At 39.4% G+C, this 19,415-nt stretch overlaps 3 protein-coding genes and 1 non-coding gene across 8 annotated transcripts in view; 2 read left to right on the top strand and 2 right to left on the bottom strand.

Moving 5' to 3' along the window:
• The window catches only part of LOC118414021 (1-phosphatidylinositol 4,5-bisphosphate phosphodiesterase epsilon-1-like), a 42,182-nt gene extending 39,465 nt beyond the window's left edge, over window positions 1–2,717 (top strand). For all 5 annotated transcript variants that reach the window (XM_035817743.1, XM_035817747.1, XM_035817744.1 and 2 more), the window contains 2 exons: window positions 353–586; window positions 1,055–2,717. In XM_035817743.1, the coding sequence (XP_035673636.1) occupies window positions 353–586; window positions 1,055–1,360 (540 nt within the window). In that variant the 3' untranslated portion in view covers window positions 1,361–2,717. The remainder of the gene's footprint in view (window positions 1–352; window positions 587–1,054) is intronic.
• A 4,572-nt stretch (window positions 2,718–7,289) lies between these two features.
• Window positions 7,290–12,657, bottom strand: LOC118414198 (polycomb group RING finger protein 1-like). Its single transcript, XM_035818068.1, has 9 exons — window positions 12,471–12,657; window positions 11,310–11,406; window positions 10,309–10,461; window positions 10,011–10,073; window positions 9,568–9,664; window positions 9,236–9,290; window positions 8,911–9,009; window positions 8,644–8,724; window positions 7,290–8,482 (listed from the first exon to the last, which is right to left on the bottom strand). The coding sequence occupies exons 1-9, from the start codon at window positions 12,483–12,485 to the stop codon at window positions 8,411–8,413; spliced, it is 732 nt and encodes a 243-aa protein (XP_035673961.1). The 5' UTR covers window positions 12,486–12,657; the 3' UTR covers window positions 7,290–8,410.
• Trnak-cuu lies at window positions 11,709–11,781 on the top strand. Its single transcript has one exon. It is a non-coding gene; the product is annotated as a tRNA-Lys (tRNA).
• Window positions 12,658–16,859: 4,202 nt separating the features above from the next.
• The window catches only part of LOC118413327 (zinc finger protein 431-like), a gene marked incomplete in the record, with an annotated part of 10,859 nt that continues 8,303 nt past the window's right edge, over window positions 16,860–19,415 (bottom strand). The window contains 1 exon segment of the mRNA XM_035816644.1: window positions 16,860–19,354. Within this exon segment, the coding sequence (XP_035672537.1) occupies window positions 18,959–19,354 (396 nt within the window).

Consider the following 19,415-nt stretch of genomic DNA (forward strand, 5'->3'; position numbering starts at 1 on the left):
TACTGGAGAAAACTGGGGGTCAAAGGTGAGGTTTCTTTCACAGAGCTTTGCTCAGAGTTTAAGGTGCACATGGTTGGCCCGTTTCTTTGAATCATCATAAAGAAGACCCTTGTGACTTTGTGACGGAGTAAGATTTTAAAGGTTGAAATAGGGGTTAGTACTTTTATGTGAAGCCCTGTTTTAGTGTATAACATGCTTTCCTATGGACAGGTCTAAATGTGGTACCAGCCCTATACAACATAACCATAATGTTATTTAACATTTATCACTGTAGCATTAAGTCAGTTAAGAAATAAGATGGTTAATGTTACACTTGATGAGCAAATACGGACCACATTCTTGTGTTCTCTAGGCCTTGCAGAGAGCCAGTCGACCCCCAGCTGACATTCAAAATGTTGTCCTGGAGGAGACAGTCATCAAAATGCGAGGGGAGACAAACAGCAAGCAAGAAATAGCAGGGCAACAGAGCAAAGGTAACGGCGCCACCCAGCAGGTACAGAGAGTACTGCACATGGAGGAGAGGTTACTGGCATGTCAGGACAAGTGGGCAGGTGTGGGGAGATTCAGCATGATACAGAGGAAACAGGTGAGCTGGAGTTCAGCTGGACAGTGGACAATTCCTAGTGGTACCTTAAGGGGCTGATCATTCCTTGATAGCAAGTAGGATAGAAGTATGGAAGATTAATGTCTTAGTGGTATTCTTACCACCAGGAAAGAAACATGATCCAACATCTTAACTACAAGATCACAGGAAATCCTGGTATGAAGTTGCAGTACTGCATCTGACACAGAAAACCACTCCAACAAATGGAAGTTTGAGCTTAATCCCTGCCAGAAACAAGCCATTTCTAATTATTTGAAGTATGACCATCTTATGTCTCAGTGTTATGAAACTACAAGCAAATAAGCATTTGACTCATGTTAACCTCAATAAATGCAGCTATTGTGTGTTATGTATGAATCAGTCAGTTGGACATCCTACTTTGAGAAAATTATGCACAACCTCAGCTGACTAAAGATGACTCTTACTGGATTTGTTGTTGTTGACTTGAAGGATGCCAAGCCTCAGCTGTCGTCCCTGGCAACAGCCTCCATCCTGAAGGTGAAGTGGAGTCCACGCACCCCACACCGCTTCTTCACCACTTCTCAAGAAGAGCCCAAATCTAAAGGAAAAGGACTTAAGATCGGACACTGTAGAGATGGCAAGGGCAGTAAGAGCAAAGTGGCGGGTAGCAGGGATAGTACCCCTGACAAGACTAAGAGCACAAAGCAGAAGGATGGCACCTCAGATGGGAAAATAAAATCCAAGAAAACATCTCCGCTTTCTCTACAAAAACTGTCCAACATGTGGAAACAGTGATGTCCAAGGAATTGTGTTTATTGTAACAATCTATCAATGTGTTATATCACAGATAAAGGAGAGAGAGATTTGATTGTTCAAGAGTCTGAGCTTTAAGCAAACGACAATTGTATCCAATGTACATGTACTGTTTTGCACCACAAGTCAGTGAATGCTGTATATATACCACTTTGTGCAGAAATGTATGTACAGGTGATGTAAACATGTGTTTTGTAAGAGTTCAGTGCTGGCAATCCTAGAGAAACCTTCATCAGGGACAGATTCGTCTGTGTTGTTGGGGCAAGGCTGTTAGAAAAAAAGTGCCAGACTGAGATGAGGGTTTGTTTTCTTTGTGCCATTTCATGCATACCATTGTCTTGATTAGTCTGGGCACTGTCCTAGTTAGTTAAGCATAGTTCCTGTTATACTTCCCATACCGGTAAACTAGCTAGGATGGCCTCCTGGCTAGATCTAGATACTGAATAGTTACTCAAAATCAGTTTGGAGTTGGGAAAGATTTAGTCTTTGTTTCCTTAGTTTTATGTCTTCAAAAGAAATACTAGTACCAGTATTTACATGTACAAATGATGCTGACTATGACACTGGGGCCATTGTTGAAGACAGTTTTATTTAACATTAGTTCACCTTTATCCACTGAGTGACCTTTATCTGTTGTTTTTGAGCACAGGGTAGTCAATGGACGGTCATTTCAAATTGCAATATTTCAGAACATAGAAGTAATTTTCAAAATATTTTACCTTATTTTGACTTGATATCCCTAAATACCATTTCTAAGAATAACAAATATAGGTTACACCGCAGATTTAGGTGATCTAGCGTTATTCATGTTTTGTTTCTTTTAGTTTTATCTAAGAGGTACATTTGTGCATAATAGTTACTTGTTTTATAAGTGTTCTATCCAAAATTAGGATACTTTTTAGCTATTCAATATGCTATGTGTAGCTTGTTTTTGTGTAGCTTGTTTTGTTTTGGAATTATGCTTTTGCTAGTAACTTATTTTACACGGTCATTGGAAAAGGACTTTCCAAGTTTTTATATTGTTTGGGATAGTCTTTGTAGATGGAACTTTTGTTGCTTTCAGAAGGGTGTGTTTAGAACAGACATGTTACTTCTCTGTATGGTTTCTCTCCATCTTTGGTAACACATAGCATACTACTCTGTGGTATCTGCAGCTTGTATGTGGCATACGTATGTGATGTACGTAACATATATGTGTACTTTGTTTGTGGTCATTCCACTCTCTGAGAGACTTTTTGCCCTCTGAAATGTACCGTCTGTGATGTTGCAATGTTGCATGGAAAACTTTGAGAGGTAAAATGTGAAATACAAAATGCATATTGTGCATATTTGTAACAAATGTGCGTCTGGTGGCTTTGATTAAGACATGAAGCATAAATCCAATCCAGCTGAATAGTATGTCCCAAAGACAGGATCCCCAAATGATCCATTCACCTGGCTGTAGACATGTCCATATACTATTGGTACTTCACATAACAGCCTTACAAAGCAGCTCCCTACCAGTGCAATGGTCTGGGGAGAAAGACTATGAGAGTTGAGCACACCAGTAGACTAGCCCCCTAATGTAGTGCCCCAGGGGCTGTAGACAGTCAGATTGGCACTGCCTCAATGCACTGAAAAGCAAGGTATGGATTTTGACAAAGCAGCTCCAAACTGCGTTTTGGTAACTATAGTTTTAACTTTATGATCAACCATACAACCTAGGTAGCTTGCAATGAACATAGGTAGTGATTTTGCACATGATTAGAATGTCATTTATGAAAGGGCAAATCACAAGTCTTGAAAATTGATAGTATGTCAGGGCATCAAGATGTTGTACATTGTGCTTTTTATGCAAAAAGACACTACAGGACGAAATAATAATCATCCACAGATGTGTTATTATATATCACTCAGTGGAAAATTTTCAGCACGAAGCATAGGGATAAATCAGTCATCTGGATGTGTCAGCTTTAATAGGGTAGTCTCAGAAGTTCATACTAATTTCTAAACAAACTGCCGTCATTTTAAAAAGTTTTGAGATGAAACATTCCAAAAACGAAATCAAGGTACACGTGCGTGCCCAAATACTGTCTAGTTCTTGTGAAAACAATCGTTGTTTTTGCAAATCTGCTGGAAATGAAATTGTTCAGCGACATATTACTTGGTGCAAAATCAAAGGACTAAAGATTGATGTCTTAGCGGTATTCTTAGTGCCAGGAAAGATAGTCTCCAAGCAGACCCTACGGTACCTTAGAAATAGTATCAAAGCTGGCCAGGGACTTGGTATACTCCCTTAGCCGGCTATCTCCCTTTGGCCGGCTATACTCCTTTGCCAGCTTTGATACTATTTCTAAGGCACCGTAGGGTCTGCTTGGAGACTAAGGAAAGAAACGAGATTGAAGGTTTTAACTACAAGAACAACGGGAAATCCTGATATGAAGCTTTAATTCTGTGTCTGACACTAGAAATAATTTGAAATATTGGTGCTTGGTTCCTGAACAAAACAAAGCATTTTAGCATGGCTATACAAGTATTAACGATATTGTTTTTCTCACATAGTATAAATGTTTTGAGATATCCACGCCTTAATGTTTCGAACTCATGGTCAGTCTTTGCTGTCTAGATCAGGTGACGTTAGTAGAGACTTAAACATATAACGTCCTTCAATGGTTAAACCTACTATACAGCCACGCTGCACGTGTTTTCTCGTGTGTCTGGGATTTACACCGATTTAATCTGGGCTAGCGCTCCTCCGTGACGGAAATAAAATCAGGGCACACTTCAACCATAAAAGCTCCTTGCTTCAACAAAGTCGTCATTTGTCTGCCACTCGACTCCGTGTTGGTGCCCAGACTTGAGCTTCAGGGAAAGTGCTACTCAGTATAAACGGCGTTTATTTTTAACGGTGTTCAGTAGAAAAGTCTTCGGAAATTAAATTATAGCTTGAAAGTCGTGTACCTGGGCTTGCAATCTACCGAAGAAGAGCAACCATGAAGCGGGCTGCCTGTTGGCTTCTCTTCATCTGCTTTGTTTTTGGCCAGGCCTCCTCCAACCCTGCCCGCCCGCTCCCGGCCGGGTGCACATCGCGAGCATGGAGCGCCTGCATGGCCGACAACATCAAGGTTCGTGCCGATTTCTTCTTTGACGACTTCAACAAAACTTGCACATTTTGCGAAAAACAAAACGGTGGTCCTAGTAACCTTACGTCCTTGCCACTGCTAGAACACGTACCCTTCCCGCCTGCACAGTGGATCGCCCTGCGAGGCCTTCACGTCGGAAATCTGTCAACGAAACTCCTAGAAACATTCAATCCGCCCTCCTTGGTGATCCTTGCTTTGATACACGCAGAAATAAGTACGATCGAAAACAAAGTATTCGCCGACTTTCCACGCTTACAATCAGTGCATTTAGATTATAACGTCTTGCCTCTGCTGAAACGGGCTTGGTTCACTGGTTTCCAAAGCTCAAATAAATTGACTGTAGACTTATCATTTTCCAATAACCGCATCGCCACACTAGAACGCGGGTGTTTTGAAGAAACCCCGTATCTTGAAATGTTAGATTTGTCATGGAATTTGTTGTCTGAAGTGGCAAGTGGATGGTTCCGAGGGCTTTCCTGCCTACACACACTCGTCCTGAATAACAACAAAATTGAAGTCATTTCAGAAAGTGCGTTTGATTCCCTTGTCGAACTACGAGTCCTTAACTTAACTCGGAACTCCCTGGCGTGTTTAAGCAAGAGAACACTTTCGGGGGTTATTGCACCGAAATTCACCATGGTAGGGGGACAACTGCTTACAGAACAAGACAGCTTGAACCGTGAGATAGACTGGAACCTAACAGTGAACAATACTAATTTTCCTTGGAGAAAACAGGAGGTTCGCTTTCGCCTGGACAATTTGGAATTTCGTCTGACATATTCACTGACAAAAGAATTCCACCTCAAATGGGATACCGCAGAGAATAGGCGAATTTACAATCGTGGAGAAGTTGAATTCACACCGCTTACGTTTGGTCCCATGCACATCCGAGCTCCGTTTGTCATGGCGATTGCCATGGGAAAACGAGAAAACCACGCGAAATCGACTATGTACAACCTGTGTGGCACAGCTTGGGGCAGACGAGATGGTATAGTCGTGGCTCTGAAAGGCGGCGCGTCCTTGCAGCTAGTGGGTATAGACCCTACCAAATTGTTGAATGACAATGGCAGCATTGCCTTGGTGTCTAGCTACGACTTAACTCTAGTGAGCAAACAGTCAAACGGCCCAGCCACTGACCAGTTTAAAGGAGAGCCTCGTATGAAAAATATCTCTTGTTTTGTATTTCATAGAGACGGGGGCCTTTTCATTCCGAACACTTTTAGAGGCGTTGAAGTAGAAGTTGATTCGGAATGCCACCTTACGAAAGACATCCCAAATGCAGAACTCACAACCACACCGCCCAACTACCAGACCGCAGACTCTAGGTCTACTGCTTCTGAAAACCCTGAGTTTACCGATGTTACACTGTTGTCCAACTTGGTAGAAAACAGACTCAGTCCCAACAAAACGTTTCAGCCGAACATAACATTGCCAACTCGCGATCCACCCAACAAAACGTTTCAGCCGAACATAACATTGCCAACTCGCGATCCAGACCAAACGGTTCTTATAACCGTTATCGTTTTGTCAAGCGCGTTGCTCACATTTCCACCGCTGATCTTATTCCGGGCGATCATCTGGAACAAGAACAGAAATACTGCTCAAAACGCCCGAGATACTGGCATCCGGCTGCATCTTGCCCAATCAACGATCTGTGCAACTAGTCTTATTGGTAACCCGATGTACAACAGATCCGACCAAAGTAGTGAACTGCACGGCACGAATGTAGATGTAGCAGGTGCGGCTCAAGTGCCGCAACTTGCCCAGTCAGCTATCTGTGTAGCGAGTCTCATAAACAACCCGCGGTACCAAAGGTCCGACCTAGCGGTCCGCCCTCCCGACATTAACGGGAGGGATGAGACAGCTTCCATGCACTCGTACATGGAAATAAATGACGAGGACATATATGATCCCTCTGAAACCCACACTTACTCCGATATCAAGGACGAAGATGTCAATGATAATCCTAACGATGCAATTTATGAGAACAGCGAAGTAAACTAAGAGGAACAAAACATGTCAAAAACTTTCGGGCCAGCCAAAAGAACGGGCACAAATAGCTGGAATGCAGTAAGAATGTCTGGAACACACTACGAATTGCCAGGAATAGAAAAGAATTTTCATTCCGACGGCATTCCGGCTGATTCTTGCTCTCGTGTGAAGGGGCTTTAGCGGGGGTTCTATAAACTTGTAAAACAGTATACGCTAGGAAGAGGTACATGTACTTTAATAAATAGAACTAGTTAATTTTTAGCTGCGCTCTGCAATAAATAAAGGCAGAATTTGCGCTCAGCCTCTTGAAGTAGAAAAGGGTCGCTACAAGAGATTACCAGTGTGCGAAAGAATTTGTAAATACTGTGTATCTAAAGCAGTGGAGGACGAAACACATTTTATTTCCAAGAGTTCACTTAATCAAACCGAAAGAATGTTTAGAGAAGTCACAATGACATTTGGCCTGCTTCAAAAAAACATCAAGCCCAATCGTGTGTGCAGTTTGTTTTCTTGTTGAAAAACGCATACCAATGTCATAGATTTCCACTGTCAATTACAATGTAAAAGAAGAATATGTGAAATATCACAAAATGAAGAATCTATTGATAAGTATACCATGTGTGTTCAGTCATTTGTTTAACTTCCCTGACCTCTTAGCTTCCATAATGAAGGCAATTATTTGGGGGCAAAATTTATTTGCATGCTCACATCAGTTCAAGATTGTCAGAAGATGTCATCATATAATCAATCAATCTGGCCTTAAGTGTGAAAACAAGAACAAGAGACACAAGAACACATGTTCTGGTAAAATATTTCTTGTAATACATAGAGTAACAAGCAAAGATTAACATCAGATGTGGTCAGGGTCATTAACCTATACATATAAAGTGTGAAATTCCAGCATTTGCACATGAAATATACAAAATTACAATATGTTGGTAGTATAATATAGAAGCCATACTTGAACAATTGTTGTAAAAAGGCAAAACAACACAATAAAGAAGATTCTACCTAAGTGTTAGCAATATTCTAATTGTGTGTATTTCCCAAGACAATTTGGCTTACAAAATCTAACTTCTTTTTGTTGTCATATCATCATGTAAGTTGCTAACATATCAAATAACTTTCCATTATACATGTTCACCACTACTGATGCCCCAGTATTCATGATCAATGGCTGAGTCTCAGCAACTGTCTTCTAACTCTTACAAAATCCACATCCTTCCTTTGTCAGCACATATAATCTCACACCCTCTAACAGTACAATGGGTTCCTTGTTAGTATGGGTCAGTATTGCAAAACACTTGGAATACATCATGAAAAAAACATTTCATGCATGACTTTATATGAAGTGTAACAAATGGAAGCACAAAGACCAGGGCAAACTTTGAACGACCAGCAATGTTCACTTGAGTAAATGTTGTATGCTCACAAAGACATAATAATATGCTAATGATTTGCAAAGATAAATCTATGTTTGCATATTCTGACATATTCATATACTGAAGAGTACAATGAGTTGTAAGTACAACATAACATACATCATCAAACACAATGGATCTGTAGTTTCAAAATGAATTAAACAGAGGGATGCCTGCTTTGTCATCATACATTTACCTTCACATAACCCAATGATTAAGTACATCTTTGCTGACATCAATGAAGTGATGAACTGCACAGTGAGATTGTTTCATCATGAATGTACATTTTTTTATATGCTATAAAATCTTGAACTATATGTATATGCTATGACCAAACACAAAGTTCCTACCATTTTACATTCTAGACATAAACCTAAAGAAAAACATGATGAGTCAGTCCACAAGAACTTCTCTGCTCCAGTCCCTTATGCAGTGTATTGAAAGGGCCTGCCCCCCTCTCCCTCTGATGCACAACTTCAGATCCGCCCCATTTGTAGTTAGCCGCTTGAGTCGCTCTTGGACGTCAGTGCTCTCGGCCTGAGGCGGTAATGGAGCACCATGGGAGCAGCCTGAAGAGGTCATGTATTCCAGGTTAATTAGTAACAACAAAAAGATGAAATAAGATACTACCAGAGTCATTGCCAAAAACGTGTACCATGCAAATTTGATAGAGTTTCAGAAAGCAACAAAAGCAAGCAATGCCCATGTACATGTATATGTGCCAGCCTACCTTTGCCTGCCAGTGGGACAACCAGATATACTTCATGGTGACAGACTTGGGAAGAACTCTGCCGTTACATAACACCTCTACCTGTGAAGAGGAACAAGACAACATGGTATTCAGGGTCCTAGCTAACTTCTTTAATGTTGAACAAATTTTCTTCACATGATATAGTGACAGACACCCATTGACCAGCAGAATCAATGATAAACCAATCATTTCCACACACGAGTTACTGTTTTAGTCAACCCTCAACAAAAGAAGCCAAGTTCTTACCTCCAGTCTCCGTGGTACTGCAAGTTTCTTGACTATGAGCTTTTTGATGTGTACAACTGCCGCCCGCACAGAACAGCGAATAAATTTATGTTGCAATGGCTAGAAAAGAAGCAAACATGCTTGTAAGTATTAGATGAATACTCAGACAACTATCACATATATAGCCTGCTATCCAGATGTAATATGACAGAAGAGACTCTGAGGCTACATTATAATATGTCTGGATACCAGGCTTTGAAGCACAATAGTACTATAACAGCAGAAAAAAAAAAATACAACATATACAGTTCATTTTCAGAACACTGTAATACAGAGATGTACATACCTTCATGTAAGTTCTAATCTCATCTTCATCCTCTGACTCTGACACAACACAGGTACTAAAAAGCAAGGAGCAACAGAACACAACATTCATCATTTTCAAAAATGACACAAAAACTAAATTTACAAAATAACAACTTTTCAATTTGATTCCCTGTAAACTAAATATTATGGAAAACTTCGTAGTTCCCAATAATTTGACCATGAGCGAGTTATTCAAAATAGGCAAAAAAAGATAAACACATAATGTCACGCTGATAAACACATAATTATGTATGCTAGTAGAACATGTTTTCCAACAATTATAATATAATTATAGAATGGGGTAAGCTGTACCTGTGTCTTTCCAGGCACATGGATACCTGCTCATCGTGCCTGTAGTAGTGGTTCTTAGAGTTGTCCACATCCTTTCTGTTAACAGTGGCTGATGGACCTACATAACACAGACACTCCTGGTCAGAGACATTCAATAACGTACAGGTATATGAACTATCTGTAGCTATCAAAACCAGTATAAACCTGTCTCCTGAAAACAAAAAAATGATGCTGCCTTCCATCCTTCTTGGGGTTCTGCATGAATTATTTGTTTTATCTAAATCTCCATTAGTGTTACAACATTACCGCAGATGATGACCTCTGACCTCTCAGAATTCCTTCTTAGTTCCACACTTGTGCTTTATATATACACTTATACCATCTTCATTCCTCACCTCATGACTAACATGATGGAGGATGGATCGTTACATGCTCCTGCCACACATAAAGTTGTTGGTTCTCACCTAGAGCTCTTGTTTTGTCCATGCCTCGACAGCGATAAAACTCTTTTTGTCTCTGCACCTCATCTAATGCACAGTAAAGGAAAAAAAACATGTTAAAAATCAACTAATTTAACTAACTTTATATAGTTTATTACAATTATGTTAAGTAAGTATGTATTAGAAGTTAAAAACTCTACTAGCCTCTCACCACCTGAGTGACATTAACAATCACATATTGAAATGTCTCTTCTTCTGTTTGGGGAATCTTGCATGATTCACCATCCTGTCTAATATGATAAACAAATATAAACCAACTCACTTTCCCAGAGCCCAGGCACGACCTTGTAGACGATGTCCTGCATGGTCCTGTCTGGGCGCAGGTTCAGCAGTGGCTGGGTCTCATGGATCTTGATATTGCACATGGGACAGAACTTACTGGTCTGTAGGTACTTCACTATGCAGCTCTTACAAACTGGAAAGAGGAAGACCAAAAATTCAGACATAACAATGTATACATTTTCTCAGAGAAATGTTAGCAAATTTCTACTGAACTTCAAGGCCTAGCCTGACTAAAATTCTGCTCTTAGCAGATTGCCCAGCTAACTGGTTTCAGAATACATTGTGCAGTAAATCTTCAATATTCAGTGGTTTCAGTGTCAGGGTTTTCTTAGTTACCACTTCAAGATGAAGCTATGATACTATGATGGCATCAATATGTGTTTCCAATGTAGAGTCCATTCCGAGATACCATGCAAGTTTTTTAAACAATAATTGTAATAAGTTGGAATTATTTTGAATAAAAGAATACAGTTGTATCTCTAAACCCCAACAGTTGGGATTTTGGAATTTTTAATCTATTTGAATTCCTTTCAATACTTTGGAAACATTTTGTTAGCATTAGTACTTACTCAGTTACTGTACTCAACTGTGAACAAGATAGCAAAAAAACCTCCAACTGTGATATTAGATTCCTTTGGAAATAACTAATTTCACAGTAGTACATGTAGAAGGGGCCATTAGCCCCTAACAGTGAGAGGTTGTGGGTACTCAATTTATGTTCCCAGAATCATTACTAGTACATATATAGTATTTTTCTCGTCTGTGTAACACAAACTCCACTGTCCAGGGCTGTAACTGGCCCCTCCCCGCAGAGGCCGGCAGATGTTTGGCGCGCTGCTATAAGCGAGATTTAATCAGGCTATTATTTTTCTTGTTAAAAAAGAACATTGGTAGTGCTGTCCCACCATCTTGTATGTCATGTTAGAAAGTCCGTACCAAGCTAAATAGTTGCTGGAGTCTCAAGAGTGTAAGAGAACTCACATGTGTGCAGGCACTCTGTGACAGTGGTGGCATCGATGAAGTAGCCAGCACACAGGATACACACGATGTGGGGGTTGATGTCACAAATCTTCACCATCTAAAGCAGGAGTGTTATAAACACATTTATCCAGAAAGTAAGTCATTTCTATCACTACTGTACAGTGAACAACTTCAGGTAGGCTTCAGCAATCTCCGAGCAAATGTAGGCTGTCATACATGTTTTATGGTGTTTCCTACATTTTAAGGTGGTCAAAAGAAAATACCTCAAGAACACAGAGGCTAAACCTAATCTGTGTAAGAGGGGCGAGTAGAACAGAAATTAACAATATATACAAATATCCTGACCAACCCGGGAATCGAACCCGGGTCCTCCAGATCACAAGACCAGTAGCCTAAATGACCCGGCTAGCTCAGTCGGTAGAGCATGGGACTCTTAATCCCAGGGTCGTGGGTTCGAGCCCCACGTTGGGCGCCAATGTAAGAAGTCAGAGGGGCGAGTAGAACAGAAATAAACCATATATACAAATGTCCTGACCGACCCGGGAATCGAACCCGGGTCCTCCAGATCACAAGACCAGTAGCCTAAATGACTGAGCCAAAAGCCTGACAGGCGTTTGGCATGGTCAGTTAGCACTACTTCAACCCCCCACTGTTACATCTGCTTGGACTCTGGAGATAAGTCCGCGGACGTCCGTCTCTATAACGTTAATGCGTGTATTTGGTTTTCACGGCACAACGGTTTTGCTTTATTTTACAAAAGCTGTTAATATTGAAGGAAGTGTTCAGGTTTTGTAAAAAGGAGGTAAATTTGGTCGAATCATTCAATACATATCGCTAGGGAGGTGGCGAAGATCTAATTCTAAAGAGCGTCCAGACATCGCCGACATGCTAACGTTACGCCCCTCCCCACGCACCGAAACTTTCTTAATATATAACGTTAGTATAAAGGAACTGAAACATTGGGTAGAACAGATCCATTAGAAACGGAAGCGTGCAACTGCCAAGTTCAAGAGAATATTTGGAAAATGTTATACCTTCCAGAACTAAGCTTTACAGACGACTGCAAATGATGCCCCCCTCCCCACCCAATATTTCCAACCTAAACATGAAAATAACACGAAGCCAATATCACAGAACAACACGATTCCAGCCATTCCTTACCGGTCCTGCATCCATGGTTGTTATTTTCTTGTTCAAGATGAGAACTAAAGGACGAGGATAAAACCGCGTCAGGCTACAAACAGACGCGACGCAACGCGACGCCACCGGCCAACCCCCTTCCCGCCATCTTCATTACGTCACGCTCGCATTGTCCTGTACTTTTGTAGTCTGTCGCTAGAGTGCGCGCTTGTCGTAGTGTGACGAGTTCAGGTTGTGGGTCAAGACTCAAGTCAAGGATGTTAAATTTTAACCTCCTTGGTCGAGTTCATCTAACTTACCTATGCGTATTACGTGCTACATTAGTATTGGACAGGGTACATCTGAAGACCATGTTAACGTCCTCAAGGCTACATTGTATGCCTTTGGGTGGGTGTGTCTGTGAACAGCACAACTGGAAAGTTGTGGATGCATCTTTATGACATTTGGAGAGCAAGGAGGTTAAAAAGATAACCTACTTTCTGCATCACCCCTACACAGTCCTCAAACGCAAATAATTATAATTTGTTGAGAGCTGACACAATGAATGATTAGACTATTGCGCCTTGGTGGCTTTCTAAAACAGATGATTTCAATAGTAAACCATATAATTTTGAAGATGATAACCTGATCTTTAACCCCTTCATGCTCGACTCAGATAAGGAATCAAACTTCACTGACAGCTGGGATCCAGATGTAAACTTCTACGGAAACTTTTTAGATACAAATACGAATACCCCATGCGTTAACTACTCTGAAGATCAGTTTAACTCCATGTGCCTTAAGTCAGGCCATAACACTAACGCTTTCTCAGCGTTGCACCTAAACATTAGAAGTCTCCCGCGAAATTTCGACAATTTTACCCACTATCTATCTACTCTAAATCATGACTTCTCTATTATAGGTTTATCTGAAACATGGCTAACTCAAAGTACTCTTCAACTGTATGATTTCCCAAACTATACCTCAGTACATCGTTGTAGATCGAACAGAGTTGGTGGTGGAGTATCTCTCTTTATACGCGGAAATCTTGAGTTTGTACAAAGGGACGATTTAACTATACATTCGCATGAGGGAAATGTGGAGTCCATTTTTATTGAACTTCCAGTGTCTTCCTCTCCTACTCGTAAGAATATGATATTAGGATGTGTATACCGACCGCCTGACACGGATATTAAGGACTTTACTAGTCATCTTGCGCTAACACTGGATACAATAAGTAAGGAAGGTAAAACATGTTTTCTTCTTGGCGATTTCAATATAGACTTACTAAAAAATGAAAGACATACTCTAACGACAGATTTTTTAAATATGTTATTCTCGTGTTGTATGTATCCCACAATCACCAAACCAACAAGAATAACTGACAAATCTGCGACCCTAATCGATAATATATTAACAAACTCCTTATCTGAATCCTATACTTCTGGCACTCTTGTAACAGATATTTCGGACCATTTACCTATATTTTACATAATGAAATGTAAATCCGATGTGAGTAAAACTAACAGTACAAAACGACGTTTGCGCAAATTTACTAGTTCCAATATCACTAAATTCAAAAACCAATTAGCGGATGTAACATGGGACAAATTATACAATTACTCTAACACAAATGATGCCTACAGTCATTTTATTCAAGTCATTACTTCTCTGTTTGAAGAATGTTTCCCGATTGTTACTCACTCCGAGCGTAATGTAGAAAAGAACAAACCCTGGTTCACTCCTGCGCTTCATAAATCGTCCATCAAGAAAAACAAGTTATACAAAAAATATGTAAGGAATCCAAATCCAACTTCTTTCCAGACATATAAAACTTACAGAAATAAATTCAACACATTAATTCGCTTATCTAAAAGGAATCACTATCACAAAAATTCAAGGAGACAACAGATAACATAAGAACCACATGGAAATTGATAAACGAGCTTCTTAATAAAAAAAAGAAATCGAATGTTCTTCCTAGCAAACTCTGTGACGACACATATGAAATATCAAACCCACAAGACATTGTAGATGCCTTCAATAGCTTTTTTGTTAGTATTGGACCCTCATTAGCTAAAAAGATCGACAAGACTGACTGTTCTCCTCTATCTTTCATTAACAATGTCTACCCATCTTATAGCTTCTTTGAAACACCCACTGCATCCGAAGTCCAGAATATTATTTGTAATCTTAAGAACTCTGCTCCTGGTAATGATGAATTAAGCACCTCCTTAATAAAACAAGTCAGCAGCTCAATACTAGAGCCCCTCACGTATATATTAAAATTGTCCTTGGAAACTGGTATGGTCCCAAATGATTTAAAGATAGCCAAAGTCATACCGCTTTTCAAATCGGGAAACACCTGTTTACTGTCAAATTACCGCCCCATATCAGTTTTGCCGGTATTTTCAAAAGTCCTAGAGAAATTAGTATACAAGAGAATTCTACAGCACTTAGAAGATAACAACATTCTCCATGAACACCAATATGGCTTCCGTAAACACCATTCAACATATATGACACTTTTGAAATTAGTAGATAAAATTACCTCGGCCATAGAAAAGAATGAATTCACCATTGGTGTGTTTCTGGACTTGTCGAAAGCATTCGACACCGTGAACCATAAAATTCTACTAGAAAAACTTAACTGCTATGGCTTTCAAGGATATGTTTTCACATGGCTAAAAGACTATTTATCTAACAGAAAACAGTATGTTTCCAATAATACCTACTCCTCAGATACAAGATCAATTTCCTGTGGCGTCCCTCAAGGTTCTATACTTGGTCCTCTATTATTTCTCATATATATCAACGATTTGGCTTATGTATCTGATGAGCTATATGCACTACTATTTGCAGATGATACTAACTTGTTTTCATCACATTCTGACCTTGATATATTAGTCAGTAAAATGAATAGAGAATTAGACAAAGTAAACAAATGGTTCCAAATTAACAAATTATTCTTAAATGTCAAGAAAACAAATTTCATTATTTTTGCAGGGAAGAAAAAATACAATAAGGAAAATGTTAAAATAGCTATTAATAACACACCAATTAATCAAGTTACGCACACGTGTTTCTTAGGTGTCACCATTGATGACAAACGTACCTGGAAAAAACATATTGACCTTATTTGCAAAAAAATCTATAAAAACATAGGTATTGTCAGAAAAATCGCAACGCTACTATCTTCTAAAACATATATGATATTATACTATAGTTTACTATATCCCTATCTTGCATATTGTAACATCGTATGGGCGAGTACGTACTCCACATCACTTAAACCTCTACTTCTTCTGCAGAAACGCTTCGTCCGAATAGTCTCAAATGTGTCGTATACATTCCCTTCTGCATCTTTGTTTCGTAATTTAAAAGTATTAACTATATATGATATAAACAAACTGCAAAGTTGCCTTTTTGTTCACAAAACAATTAATAGTTCTTGTATACCTAAGCAATTCCAGAACCTTTTCCATCACAATTCAGACCACCATCATTACAATACTAGACAGTCTAACCATTTAAAACAGATACAAGTAAAAACACAACAAAGAAAGTTTTCCATGTTGTTCAAGTGTCCGCAAATCTGGAATAGTTTAAGTGAAACCTTACATCTTTGTCATTCACAACCCATCTTCAAAAACCTGTTAAAAAAGTCATTATTAGATAATCAAACATTTAATTAATCTCCCATTCATTGTCAGTTGTTACATTTCTTTCAATGTTATATTCTTATTACATCATTTCATTCATTTTGCCGTTATGATATTGCATTAGTTATCAATTATTGAACTATTATGATTTATTTCCATTTTGTTAATTGATATAATTCTTTTGGTTACATTATTGTCCAATGTATAATTTTTACACGTCTATTCAATCTTGTGACTTTGGAGGAAGACTTTGTACAAGCCACGAGGCTTTTTTCTTCCCCCCTGCACGTACTTTCTTCCTTTAACTTGTTTTATGTTAACTTTTTAAAGATTGTGCAAAATAAATAAAGTCAAAAGTAAAGTCAAAGTAAGGCAATGCAGCAGAATATCTGGTTTTGCTATCTTACGTTAACGTTAGTGTTCTATTAAATAAAACATGCTATAGCCATGCTTTTTGAAAGATAAAATAGCTTTTCAGCTTTGGACAGACTTTCATACTATCGATAAGTTATTTGGGTACAGAGGATCAAAAACTGCCATAATTTTGCAAATGAGGTATCATCAATGAAAACCATTTCTTTGTGGAACTCTGACTTCAATGGTCAAACCAAAAAATTGACTGTTAGAAATTTCTCCTTGTCTTAGTTAAATTGTAACTTTGAACTACAGATTAGTGACAAACTTTCATTTAAAGTGCTGGTGTAATACTCTCACTCTCCCAATCACGAGATCACATCACCCGTTTCAGACATTAGAAACTACACACAACTTTTCAGTGATTTCTATACAGTTTTACTACAAAGAGTACACACACAAGTGCTACAAATCTAGATGCTATATTCAGTTCACCTGTCACCTATCAAAATACTGGAAGCACCGTATATCAGTGTTGCAGCCATGATTTTCGTCCAAGTTTTTACAAATGACTATCATTCTGGTCAAACATTGCAATTTCATCTTACATGTATCTCAAAAGTGTCCTGTCAACTGCCTCTTGTACAAAGTCTACCATGTTATTGCAGTTTTTGTCAATTTAACCTCCCTGTTTTGACATTTTCTCATAAGGCACTACATGTATCTTTAACAGGGTTACTGGCACTGACTTTGCACTGTGTCAAACATTCCCGTTCTGATAGGAATTTTCTGTCTGCATGATTTCATTTGTCACCATCACTATTGGAAGACAGACGTGAGGTTTTCTAGAAGTATTTGGACCTCCAGTGGAAGAATTATTCTGTGCCATTATGATTCATGAACTGTTAACAAAATTACATGGTCAGAACTACATTTACAATGGTAGATACTGGACAGCATATAATTAATAAGTCACTCCTTTTGACATGGCTTATTCATAGACTAGTTTTTCATGCATAGTGACTTATCTGTACATTTTCCACAAAATCAAGAGTGCAGTTCATTTAACTACAGAAATAATAGACCTTATACAGAAAGGTATACATAGGGGTGGAGTGTATAACACAACTACTTAAAAACATTTGAATAAATGCCTGAAAAGTGACAATTAAAAGGCATAAAATGTACTAAATCTATCAATTACAACTGCCAAATACAAAAAAAAACACAGTACAACTGTGCTGCACTGTGGCAGGGATAAACCTTTCTAAAGCAACAAGTTACACTGCACAACAGTTCACAATGGTCAATCATCAACCTGTGGAGATTTCATTGTCAACATCACAACTTTTGCATTTGATACATGATCATCATCTGGAAGTCACAGAATTTTTGCAATATGTTATCATAATTTGTCTACCAGAAAATGGTTTGGCATTTCATCTTTATATGGAAGAACCCTTTGCACCTTGCTCAACTTCTCGGTAACTATATCTACCTACCTACATACATATTATCTAATAAAATAACACTGCCTAATATGAAGATGTATCTATTTACAAAAATACTGTTATGTGTTTGTCATTTCAGGTTGAAAGGCACTACATTAAAGGCGCTTGCAAATACAAGGACAGAACTTTTGACCAGTTCCGTTCAAGGCTAACCTCTGCTGATTCCATGTCACAAATACTCTGCTATTGTTACTGAAACTTCTTACATTCACCCTTTCACCCTACTTTATTTGAGATCAGCTCAGTTCACCAGATGAGATAAGGAACATACATGTAAAGTTGTACACACGCCCTTCAAGAAATCATTGCTGTCCAAAAATCAGAGGATGCCACAGAAACCATGCAAGATATGAAAACAAATATAAGCAAGTCCATATGTAAGAAGTGACCAGTCTCATTGGCATTGCTGAATACAGTAGACCAATATTGCTATCTCTAATATTAGGCACTTTTTGTTCATACAAAATACTTTTGTTACTTGCCAGCAGACACTTAGAATGTGCCATACTGACCAATTAGTAGGGTAAACTTGTTACACATGCTGCTAAAAATAATCCATGGTCAGAGAACAACCCACCTTCACAAAGTCACAGAGTAATGCTGTACATATTGTCAGTAATTAGGCCACTGCTTGTGGTTACCATAACAACATTAAGGCACACAACAGAAAATATGGTTGGATGCCATGTAAAACAAAAAACTACAACAACGGCTTCTTGATATGAATATCACACGCAAAAAGCCTGTGAGAAATAAGGTTGTCAACAAGGATGCCCTGGTGACTGTTTGGCAGACTATTCTGTATAAAAGATGCCATAACGGCTGACTACATAGCTGGCACAACCATTCAAAAATACTGTTATCCTTCGTTGTTGACAACAAAACATGAATCAAACCTTTACTGAATTTCATTTCTATCATGATTTTTGCTTGTGTATCAGCACATAAAGCTGAGAACTTGTTTGTTACCCCTGTGAGCCCAGAAGTGGAGGAACAGGCAGGCCTAAGAAGCCTGTAGGTGGCGTTGCACGTGCTGCTCCCAGATGTCCCGATCAGTGAAGAAACGTCCACAGAAGTCGCAACTGTGACCTTCCACCCCCGGGGTGGGCACCTCCGCCCCCTCCTCCTCCTCAGGACCCCCCTGGTCCTCCTGATCCTCTGTGTTGGTGATGAAATCCATCAGGTTGGTGGCACCAGCCTCTTCTGTCTTCACCTCTGACTTCCCCTCTGCCCCCTCAGCCTTCTTCTTCTTCTGATTCCAGTTGTTGTTGACCTCATCACCCTTGGGCTTGGCCTTCTCCTTGCCCTCGGGGCTGGATTCCGTGCTGCTGGGAGGCTTGACCTTGAGCTTGACATGCCCAGCATGCTCTTGTGTGTCTGGGTGGTCAGGGTGCTTTGACTGTGGACACAAGAATACAATCGTGATTCTTAAGGGCCCACTCCAGGAGTATGAGCTCACT

The sequence above is a fragment of the Branchiostoma floridae genome, chromosome 4 (genome assembly GCF_000003815.2).
Source record: "Branchiostoma floridae strain S238N-H82 chromosome 4, Bfl_VNyyK, whole genome shotgun sequence".
Classification (NCBI taxonomy): Eukaryota; Metazoa; Chordata; class Leptocardii; order Amphioxiformes; family Branchiostomatidae; genus Branchiostoma; species Branchiostoma floridae.

Coding starts and splice junctions, on each gene's coding strand:
- LOC118414198 (XM_035818068.1), bottom strand. Junction 10,462..11,309: donor CACAGAGTGCCTGCACACAT/GTGAGTTCTCTT, acceptor TCCTCTTTCCAG/TTTGTAAGAGCTGCATAGTG. Junction 10,074..10,308: donor CGTGCCTGGGCTCTGGGAAA/GTGAGTTGGTTT, acceptor ACTGTGCATTAG/ATGAGGTGCAGAGACAAAAA.